The sequence below is a fragment of the Vipera berus genome, assembly GCF_964194415.1.
Source record: "Vipera berus genome assembly, chromosome: 1".
Lineage (NCBI taxonomy): Eukaryota > Metazoa > Chordata > Lepidosauria > Squamata > Viperidae > Vipera > Vipera berus.
Window position 1 is genome coordinate 155,709,795 of NC_138202.1, and position 12,276 is coordinate 155,722,070.

General features: G+C 36.1%; 1 protein-coding gene across 1 annotated transcript in view; it reads right to left on the reverse strand.

The window, feature by feature from the left end:
* LOC308664450 (sodium channel protein type 1 subunit alpha-like) overlaps positions 1-12,276 on the reverse strand; it is a gene marked incomplete at its 5' end in the record, with an annotated part of 76,997 nt that overhangs the window by 43,500 nt on the left and 21,221 nt on the right. Inside the window, 5 exon segments of the mRNA XM_081321688.1 lie at positions 4,622-4,828; positions 4,975-5,116; positions 6,159-6,222; positions 10,478-10,738; positions 11,949-12,040. Coding sequence (XP_081177814.1) covers positions 4,622-4,828; positions 4,975-5,116; positions 6,159-6,222; positions 10,478-10,738; positions 11,949-12,040 — 766 coding nt within the window.

Below are 12,276 nucleotides of genomic sequence, written 5' to 3' on the forward strand. Positions count from 1 at the left end.
GATTATCAGCAATTTATTATAAAATATTATCTGTAGAAGATGATAGAACCATTAAAGGAACTTTTTAATAGTATCCTGATTACCCAGCCTAAGAATTATAGACCTATATCGCTTTTGAGTACAGATTGTAAGATTTTTTCAAAAATATTGGCAAATAGATTAATGCAAGTTTTGAAGCAAATGATTCATAGTGATCAGTCTGGATTTATAACTGGAAGATATATGAAATATAATGTAAGACAAATTGTTAATTTAATTGAGTATTTGGATAAGAACAACCAAGTCCCTGCGGCATTGATATTTTTGGATGCTGAAAAAGCTTTTGATCAGTTGAATTGGCAATTTTTATTGAAAGTTGTTCATAAAATGAATTTTGGGGATAAATTTTTATATTCTCTTAGGGCTATATATCAACAATTGGCACAAATCATAATTAATGGGGGTTTAACAGAGACATTTAAAATTGAAAAAGGTACAAGACAGGGATGTCCACTATCGCCATTCTTGTTTGTTTTAACATTGGAGATTTTACTGATCAAAATTCGTGAATCAACTATAATAAAGGGAATAAAAATAAAACAGAATGTTTATAGGTTGAGAGCTTTTGCGGATGACTTGGTTGTGACATTATCTCAACCGATTCATTCGGTTATAGATTTGATGGAAGTTATAACTCAGTATGGGAAAGTTTCTGGTTTTAAGGTAAATAATAACAAGACTAAAATATTATCTAAAAACATGACTATGAAGGAAAAGGAAATGTTAGTTAAATTGACAGGTTTTGAAATAGTGAAAAAGGTTAAATATCTGGGAGTATATATTACAGCTTCTAATGTAAAATTGTATAAGAATAATTATGAGACATTATGGTTAAAAGTACAAAAGGACTTAAACAATTGAAAAAAATTACAATTATCTTTGTTGGGGAAAATTGCAGCTGTTAAAATGAACGTTCTACCAAAGTTTCTCTTCTTGTTTCAAATGATACCTATTTTGAAAAAAGATGCCAATTTGGATGAATGGCAGAAGGGTAATAATAAATTTATTTGGGCAGGAAAAAAACCAAGAATTAAACTTAAGATCTTACAAGACGCACGGGAAAGAGGAGGACTTAAGGCGCCTAATTTGAAATTATACTATGATGCAGTGGTTTTAAGATTGGTTAGTGATTGGCTTAATTTAACAAATAAAAGTATACTTCATCTTGAGGGATGGGACTTATTATATGGGTGGCATGCATACTTAATTTATGATAAAAAAAGTTGACAAGGCTTTTAAATCTCATATTTTAAGAAGTGCTTTATTGCGTGTCTGGAAAAAGTATTATTATAAGTTAAATTATAAAATACCAATCTGGGGGATTCCTGGACACGCGATAGAGGGTGTATCTATGGGTGTGAATTTGGATAGGATTTCTTATAAGGAATTACTTAGATTGGTAGGGAATGATTGGCAATTAAAATCGTTAGCTGAGTTAAAGCAAGAAAATATTGTACAGTCTTGGTTTCAGTATACTCAATTGTTGGCTAGGTGGAAGTTAGATCAAAAGGTTGGTATTACATTAATGGATGAGAATTTTGTAAAACAGATTAAAGATCAAACTCGAGCGCATATAAAGAGAATTTATAATGCTTTAATAGATTTGGATTCGGAAATGGAATTAGTTAAAGATTGTACGGTAAAGTGGGCCCAAAATATTCAAGAACCGATTCCATTGGATATATGGAAGGTAATTTGGGTTAGAAATGTAAAATTTACCCAGGCCCAAAATTTAAGAGAAAATTTTTACAAAATGTTTTATAGATGGCATCTGGATCCTAAAATGTTGTCTTGTATGTATCCTAATTTACAGCCCAAATGTTGGAGATGTGGCAGTTTGGATGCTACTTATTTTCATATCTGGTGGACTTGTAGAAATATAAAAGCTTTTTGGATTAAGATTTGGTGGAACATTCAAAAGATTTTCAAGAGAAAGATAAAGTTTACTCCACAATTATTTTTATTGGGTGTTATTACAGATTGTGATACTAAAGAAACTAACTTGATGTTGAATTTGATAACAGCTGCAAGGTTATTGGTAGGGCAATATTGGAAGAAGGAATGCTTGCCTACTATAGAAGAATGGACGCTCAAAGTGTCAAATTTAGCAGAAATGGCTAAGATTTCTGCTTATTTGAAGGATCATTCACAAGAAAGATACATTTCAGTCTGGAGAAGATGGATAGAATATATTCAGAATAAATATGGGACTAAAAAGTTCCATTTAGCCTATGAGTAAATTTTAGAGTATTATTATTATTAATAGTTTATTATAATGGAATTTTTATTAGTTTTAATTATATGATATTATTATTATTATTAGTATTAGTATTGTTTAACAACTTGGATATTGTATTGTTTAATAATTAGGATATTAATTTGTTTATGTTTTTATTATTATTATGTTTACTTTTAATCTGTTTATATTTATGTTAAAGGGGAGTTAAAGCGCATTATGGACTTGGTTATTTATATAGTTGGTTAATGTTAGTTAGATTAGGATTATTATATTTGTAACCCTGTACTCAGCTCTGGGAAGTGGGGGAGGGAGGGGGGGTTAGGGTGGGTTGGTTTTGGGGTTTATATTGTAACTTTTATAATACTTTTCAATTAAAAAAAAGAATTAAAACCAACCAATAATTAGAACCACAAACCACATCACAAATGGCTGAGGTCACAAAAATCAATTCCAGGTTACAATACAAAACAATAGGAAAGCCAATTCAACCTTCTGTCACAAACACCTGGGCTGGGACAATTGGAAATTAAAATGATAACTTACTTTCTACTTCCAGCTAAGTGGCAATGGCAACAATGATTAATAGTTGCCCATGAATAGGCCTGTGTCAAAATGGCCCTTAGTAAATTACTAAGATTGAAATCCAATACATATTTATTAAGAAGCAAGCACTTTTTAACTCCCTGTAGGATACGATACGATAATCTTTACTGTCATTGTCCCATACAGAACAACGAAATTGAAAAATCCACATCAACCCCACAAAACCCAACAAAAACAACAAAATACATATCAACATACCACCCACCCCACATATACACATTTAACCCCTAGAAACACTCTAACACTATAAAAACTAAATACAGAAGTCCTCTCAGAAACTGCATTCTGCTGCATTCAAAGCCAAAACCGCTTTTGGATAAAAACTATTTCTCAAGCGGCTGGTCCTGGTCTTTATGACCCTATACCTCCTTCTAGAAGGCAGAAGCTAAAAGAGATCATTTCCGGGGTGCGTGCAATCCTGCACAATCTCCACAGCTTTCTTATATTTAGATTGGAGTATATGTACATAAAGTATATCCTTTTGCATATATACATATAGGACTATGTAAACCAGCTGCCCTATTACAATCCCAATGGACACTTAGGTAACAAATGTTTTATTAAAACAAAGGCAACTTGCTTCCAGGGAAAAATACGGCTGTATCTGCAACTTGCACAAACTGCAAACAGAGAGAGAATATATATCTCTTCTTAAGCAGGCTGAGAACACTCTCAGTCCACAAATCCAGAGGGAGAGTTTTGGATCATCTACCAGTCTCATTTTATCCCAGCTCCTCTCTTACCTCGTACTAGAAAAAGAGTTGATCCTTTTACCAAGCAGAGACTGCTGGACTGAGGCAGGAAAGAAGTGAAACGCATCATCTCCCAAACAGCCTCCATTACATAGCTGAATTCTCCCTAAGTCAAATATTCTTTATTTGTTTGCCCAAGCTTTGTAACAATGTGTACAGGTAATCTCATTTAATAACTGTCTTGGATAGGGACCTTTCACAAGTACAACAGTAGTAAACAGTAATTAAAAATCATTTTCTAATCAGTGTGTAGACTTAGTCTCGAATTTCTGTACCTGATAATAATACATATTGGAGTGAGATAACCCTGGCATTGCTGCACAAGAAGATTTTAACTAGATGAGATAGTAGCAGCCAGCAATCTTTGCACTCTCTCTCTCTCTCTTTCTATTTCCCCCTCTCTCTCTGTATCACGTGATTTGCTTAGCGACCATTTTGCCAGAACTAATTGTAGTTGCTAAATGAGGACTACCTTCAGTCTTATATGAGCATACCAGGTTGTACATAGGAATATTACTTTCTTTTAACTCTTGTGGATTATAGCATTAACGTGGAACGCATTTGAAATCTCCTGTTTCTTTCAATGGAAACTTCAGGCAGTAAATGAGGTAATTGTAGCCAATTTAACCTTTTCATTCTAGCCTCTGAATTATTATTTTGGGAGTTTTTCTCTGCAAGTAAAGTGGAGGCATAACATTGTATAAGTATTGTTGGATACTCCTGACCCTGTAGGCAAATATGAGAACTGTACAATTTAGCTTCATGACTTTCCAGATGGTGGAATGTAATTACTACAGACTCTTAGCCCTTGTCATGCTGGCTGGGCTGAGCAATGTGGTTCAAGATCAACAATGTCTGGAAAATCATGTTTCTCACCGGTGTTTTAAAGAATAGCAGTTCTCTATTAGGCTTCTATCAATTTGCTATATTCCTCCATAAGCTTATTTACTGTGCAGTAAAAGTCAGTTATTTCCTATAAAATATATACCTGAGCCTCTTCTTGCTGTTTTTTCAGCTGTTCCAGCATCCGCTGGAACTCTGCCTCTTTCTGCTCAGCTTCTTCCATGGTGGCTTGATTCTGCTCTTCATAGGCCATGGCAACAACAGCCAGGATCAAGTTGATCAGGTAGAAAGAACCCAAGAAAATCACCAGGACAAAAAAGATCATGTATGTTTTGCCAGCAGCACGTAGAGTCTGGAAAAAAATAATGGTTGACATTTTAAAACAAATATACAAATGTAATACTCAAGCATCATGCCGCTTATGCTTGGATCACTTGTGTAATATTCTTTTGAAATTAGTATACTTAAGATATTGCTACTGAAACAATTATCTCTCACCAGCTGATAAAGGTTTTCCCAGAAGTCCTGAGTCATCAGTCGAAAGAGAGACAAGAAGGCCCAACTGAATGAATCAAAACTTGTATAATCGTAGTTTGGATTCCTTCCAGCTTTTATGCAAAAATAGCCTTCTGGACATTGACTGAAATAAACAAATAAATACATGTGCATTAATTAGGACTAGAGAAATACCTACCATCTATATTAGAATTCATGCTTGCTGAGTACAAAGGGAAGAACTAGACCAGGGGTAGGCAACCTTGGCTCTTTTATGACTCGTGGACTTTAACTCCCAGAATTCCTGAGACAGCCAAGCTGGCTCAGGAATTCTGGGAGTTGAAGTCCATGAGTCATAAAAGAGCCAAGGTTGCCTACCCCTGAACTAGACCCAATTTTCTTTCCCAGAGGGGTGTATCTCATCTTTCTGTTCATTTTTTGCCCATTCTCTTAACAAGCTGGAACTTTTAATTCTATGTTTCTCTGCATGAGTGAATCTATCTATTTCAATTTTCCCCAGCTTCTCATGTTTCCATTCCTAAATTCAACTTTATCTATTCCCATATTAAATTGTTATATTTTTAAAAAGTTTGCCTTAATATTTATTTTTCAAGTACAAATCTATTTGTTTTGGTTTACAATTTTAATGTCCACATTTTTTGCAAATAATTGAAATAATGCATTGTATTATTTTTCATGAACTGGTTATCTGTGCAGAGTTTTGGTCAATAAACACTCTTTTTCCTGGCCAACTACATTCCAAAATTCAGAGAAAAATAACCGACTTTCACTTCATAAATTACTTAAAAATATAAAATTAGATAAATTCATATTCAAATACTAAATAAGTTACTTTCTCCCTATAATGTACATGCTTGTTGCTTCTTTCTCATTATTGAGGCAGTTTTGCATGGGAAATAGCTTCTTCAGAAACAGACTGGAATTCTGGATTTTTCATGACACTACTACCTTCTTTTTCATTTCTTATTATTTCTTTATTCATGGAGAAACTCTATATGATTGCTAGGAGTTGAAGATGACTAGATGGCACATAATCAATCAACTATGTATTTCCAGTTCAACATATTTAAATAATGACACAGTTTACGTATGTTAAATCGGTTATAATCTAGAGGCCAATATCAAAATCTGCTGCAGCTATTTTGAAAGTTTAATACGAGTCTTACCCTGCATCACTGCTGTTACCACAAAGCAAAGCATCATTTTGTCCTTCCAAAAAATAAAAATTATCTGTGTGAATAAAAAAATTAAAGAGTTAGCAATCCTAACCCAATCTACAGTATATCTACTTTGCTCAATGACCCTTCATTCCTGCAATAATTTTACCAGCAGTTCCTATCCAAAAAGTAGCCAAGTAACAATGCCTAATTGTGACAGTAGTGTGTGCAAAAGGACTGAACAAGGAATTCAAATAAAAATTGGACATGGTTGAGTGGTTAAAATGAGGGCATGATGTAAAATTAACTCACAGGAACCAATAAAATTATTATTGTCTATAAGTGGTTCCACCTGCAAATGTTATTCAACGAAGGTCTTGCAAGCTTAATTTCACAGAAGCAAGCTGCCAAGGATGCCTGCACTCAAATTGTTCTCCAAACTATGCAAAAGCACTCAGAGACTAGACAAGCTGAATATTTTCAAGTCACTATTGCCTAAGAATTAAATGCAGTGACACTTAAGAGGCAGATCTGGTCCTCTTGGCTCTTGTAAATCCATTTGGAAGGTGCAACTCTTCTTGAGTTGCAAATAAGCTTGATTTTTGACTGAAAAGTGACTTTTCCCAACTTCTCAATCTCAGTAGGATCCTCCAAATACTTAATTCCAAGTTGTGAGAAACTTTGAAGAACTATTTATAAAGAACTAGGGCTAGGCCAATTTCCTCCCACCATTTTTCATTTTTATTTTCAACTTCATTAGACATTTTTCAGCCTGGTATATAGAGGCAAAAAGAAACCAGGTGAAGAGTCCCAAGAATCAAAGAATGAATATTTTTTTAAAGACCTTTTCTTCCTAACCCATTTATGCAGCTAGCAGCTAGCATGGAGACCCCTAAATGAACCAAAGGGATCATTGAACAAATCAACCTAGAGGCCTTATTCAAGGTACAAATGGCTCAAATTATCCTATTTCTGATACATTATGTGAAGACCTAGCTCTCTGGAGAAGGCTCTGATGCTGGGAAAGGCAGAACAAAATAGAAGAAGAGGGCAACTAATAAGAAAGTAGATAAACTCAGTTACAGTGGCAATAGGTGCACTGTGGGAAGATCTGAAAGACCAGGGTAGGGATAGCTTGTCAGGGAGAAAATATATTTATCTATGTGGTCTCTAAGATTCAACAACAACATGATGGCACATAATCAAAGAGGTGCCTACAAAATATTCATTACTCCTAGAAATAGATTATTCCCATGGGAAAAAAGGAATTATAGCTAACAAAGACCTAGAAGCTATTGTTATAAATTATTTCCTGAACAGCTGGATGAATCATCCTAATCAAACCCCGTAAATGTTGTGTTCATTTATGGAACAGGATCTGTGCCCTTCTGCTTTTTATACTTGCTTGTCTTCTCTATAGCTACAGGTAAAACTCGAAAAATTAGAATATTGTGCAAAAGTTCATTTATTTCAGTAACGCAACTTAAAAGGGGAAACTAATATATGAGATAGACTCATTACATGCAAAGCAAGATAGTTCAAGCCGTGATTTGTCATACTTGTGATGATTGTGGCGTACAGCTCATGAAAACCGCAAATCCACAATCTCAGAAAATTAGAATATTACATGCAATCAATAAAACAAGGAGTGTACATAGAACAATATCGGACCTCTGAAAAGTATAAGCATGCATATGTACTCAGTACTTGGTTTGGGCCCCTTTTGCAGCAATTACTGCCTCAATGCAGCATGGCATGGAAGATATCAGCCTGTGGCACTGCTGAGGTGTTATGGAAGACCAGGATGCTTCAACAGCGGCCTTCAGCTCTTCTGCATTGTTCGGTCTCATGTCTCTCATCTTTCTCTTGGCAATGCCCCATAGATTCTCTATGGGGTTCAGGTCAGGCGAGTTTGCTGGCCAATCAAGCACAGTAATCCCACGGTCATTGAACCAGGTTTTGGTGCTTTTGGCAGTGTGGGCAGGTGCCAAGTCCTGCTGGAAAATGAAGTCAGCATCCCCATAAAGCTCATCTGCGGAAAGACGCATGAAGGTAGACGGCTGCGTTGACCCTGGACTTAATGGAGCACAGTGGACCAACACCAGAGATGACATGGCTCCCCAAATCCACACAGACTGTGGAAACTTCACTCTGGACTTCAAGCATCTTGCAGTATGTGCCTCTCCATTCTTCCTCCAGACTCTGGGTCCTTGGTTTCCAAATGAGATGCAAAAGTTGCTCTCATCAGAAAAGAGGACTTTGGACCACTGAGCAACAGACCAGGTCTGTTTTTCTTTAGCCCAGGCAAGATGCTTCTGACGTTGTTTGTTGTTCAGGAGCGGCTTGACAAGAGGAATACGACATTTGAAGCCCATGTCCAGGATCCGTCTGTGTGTGGTGGCTCTTGATGCACTGACTCCAGCCTCAGTCCACTCCTTGTGAAAGTCCCCAACACTTTTGAATGGCCTTTTCCTGACAATCCTCTCCAGGCTGCGGTCATCCCTGCTGCTTGTGCACCTTTTTCTTCCACACTTTTCCCTTCCACATAACTTTTTATTAATGTGCTTTGATACAGCACTTTGGGAACATCCAACTTCTTTTGCAATTACCTTTTGAGGCTTTCCCTCCTTATGGAGGGTGTCCATGATGGTTTTCTGCCGCCCTGAGTCTTCGGAGAAGGACGGGATATAAATGGAATAAAAATAAAAAAATAAAATAAATAAACTGTCAGGTCAGCAGTCTTCCCCACGATTGTGATTCCTACTGAACCAGACTGAGAGACCATTTAAAGGCTCAGGAACCCTTTGCAGGTGTTATGGCTTAATTAGCTGATTAGAGTGGGACACTTTGAGCCTAGAATATTGCACCTTTTCACAATATTCTAATTTTCTGAGATTGTGGATTTGGGGTTTTCATGAGCTGTACGCCATAATCATCACAACTATGACAAATCACGGCTTGAACTATCTAGCTTTGCATGTAATGAGTCTATCTCATATATTAGTTTCCCCTTTTAAGTTGCGTTACTGAAATAAATGAACTTTTGCACGATATTCTAATTTTTCGAGTTTCACCTGCATAATTGAAACAATCATAGAAACTACTTCAAATATGGTGAGAAAAAGCATGATAAAAGAACACTAAGGGCAACTATAATCAATATTTTGAACCACAGCATATAGCTATGGATAGAAACTGAAACTCCTCATAAAACAGGAGAAGCAGTATTTCTAAAGCAGGATCTCCTGCTTTGGTAAAAAGACTAATTAATACCCTAAACTCCTCAATGGATGCTTAGGGATCACTTGCAAGTGCTAATATACAGGAAATTTATTTGGATTTGGCCTCCTTTGACATTCACAATCTTTTGGCCCTTATCATAACAGCTGTCCAGTCCACCAAGATTAGTGAGCTATCATTTTCTCCTCTCTATTGCCCAGCATTGAGAATACAAGGGAGGAGGAAACAGATAGAAATGAGGAGCAAGAAGTGAATAAAATCTTTACTCTGATTGTGTGCGCATGCTTGCGCTGTAGTATGTGACACTACTGTGCAGGCTGACGATAGAAAGCCTACGTCACCGATTTTTAAATTTCTAATGTGCCAATGAAACAGATTAGTTAGCAAGATGCAAAATTTTCCAAGATTACCAAGGAAGTCTGATGAATGATAGGGTACCTGGCTCTCTAGTTCATACGAAGCCACATACTTGGAAATGACATTAGATAATTGATTTGCTTACACTCTCAATCTATTCTCATTTGGAGGAAATGTAGATGGACAGAGTTTTATGAGACTGTATAATGCTGCTGAAGGCGAGATCAACTTGATCAACTGTAATATCGCCATAAATAAACTTGGTTGTTCAACGGGTTCATCATTTTCAAAACAGCAGTCCTAGATCTCTGTCTCACCCAAGCTTTTTCCTTACTTTTCACACAGTTGGTATCATTAATGTACTGGGGGGGGGGACGCCGCAGTGGTTTTTCATTTTGACAGTTCACTATTTAATTATTCTATTGCATATGTATTTTCATTCTGATTTTAAATGGCATGGCAAACTACCCTAGCATAAATGTTTATCATGAGAAAATTGACATGTTTTTCAAAAATAAAATATATAATCTTCCAAGAGACATCAGTTACAATGGGAAATTTAAGACAATAGAGAACATCAGCTAAATCAAGCCAGGGAGGATGGACATGGACAATATTTCATAGTTTGATAAAGTATAGCAGCTACCATCTCATTGTGTCAGTAAATCTGAACCATAATTGTGCAATATCAAGGAATGCCATTAGAAAAAACAAAGAAAATATATTCTTACTTTCATCTTCTATGTATGCCTTCCAGTCAAATGGAGTACTATTCAATGTACTGTTTTCTCCAAATGTAGTATTAAATAGATCAGTATCATTAGAATCTGTAGAATTTGGTGGATTCCAATACAAACATTTATGCCTCAAGTTGCCCATGAACAGTTGGAGTCCTATGAGAGCAAAGACACTCAGACAAAACACTGTCAGAATCATCACATCGGATAGTTTCTTCACAGACTGAATGAGAGCTCCCACAATTGTCTTCAGACCTGGAAGCAGAAGAACATCTTGAGAACAACTGAAAAGACAGATGAAAAAACAACAAAATGGTGATCCCAGTAATGTTAAAGAAACCCTCATGCAGAAGCTCAAATCAATGGCCCTGTTGGTTTGTGAACTAACCTTTTAAATGGTTTGTCACTTGTGACAATGTATTTTGTGAGGATGAGGCCCAGAAGTTTATGCTCCTTGAAATTGTGGATGAAAATGTATTGTGCTTCATTAAAAGAAGAATAACTTGTTTTAATGATAAAACAAGTGCGTGTGCTATCATGCTTTTCCCTCACAGAGGAAATTTTCCAATCACGCTAAGCCTAAGCACGTTGCACCAAAATAAGGGCTATGGCTATCAATGAAACTTGCTCCAGCATTAACACGTTTAGGCATATGGATTGGAATGGATTAATGGCTTTTTTTTAACTGCCAACTTCTCTTGCCCCAAACCATCAGGTTTATAACACCTTATTCTTCCCTTGAATCAAATTAAGGTAGAAAAAATGGAACTGGAAAAATAATAGTCTCTTATGCACACACTCTCTTTCTCTCCCCCTCTTACATGTCTTACTCTGTTATAGTTGACTAATTTCAACTATTTCATGATGCCAGATAACAATTCAGACATTAGTTCCATTAAACTACAAAGGAGAAACATAATTTTCCATTTTGCAGGTAAAAAAACAGATGGCTAAACCAAGAATACATGATTATGCTTCTGTCACAGCTTGACCTTAAAGCTTGACATTCTATGATGCAAATCACACAGGCCGTGTTCTGCAGCATGTCATGCAACAATGTGTTAAACGCAAAGGCTGATTTCAAAAATGAACAAGCAAATGGCAAAAAGCAAAGGATCACAAGATTAATTTCTTTCAACACATGATTCCTGCTTTTTTCTTCTTTGTTCTTTTAAATGAATAAGCAAGCAACGAGGCTTATGGTGAAAAAAAATGTATTTTCATCTTCCATGGAGTTCTAAAAAGTCAGCCTCTGGGTTTAACCTAGCTCTCACCTGGGATGACTGATATTGTTTTCAATGCCCGGAGAACTCTGAATGTTCTCAATGCTGAGACATTACCCAGGTCCACAAACTCTGTCACATATCTGTAATAGGGGAGTTCACACACAAACACAATGACAGGATAAAAAGGAACAGTTGGACAAGTACAAGGGACCTAACACCTTACACCACTTACATCTTACCTGGAATTACAGAAATAGTTTTCAAAGCTCTCAATACTCTGAAAGTTCGAAGAGCTGAAACATTGCCTAGGTTTACAAATTCTGTTATATACCTGTAGAATTAAACCACAGTTATTCAGAATTGAGGTAGACTTCAGGGTACTTACTTGGGGACTTCATCAAGACCCCTTGGTAACTTTAGGGGAAAAATAAATATCAACATCTTCCATTAAGAGCTTTTAACAACAATCAGTTTATACATTGGACAACATGTACCCAGGGACCTCAGTGTAAACATCTATGGATCTAACTAAACTAAATAGAAAAATATAAAGCAACAGAAGCTATA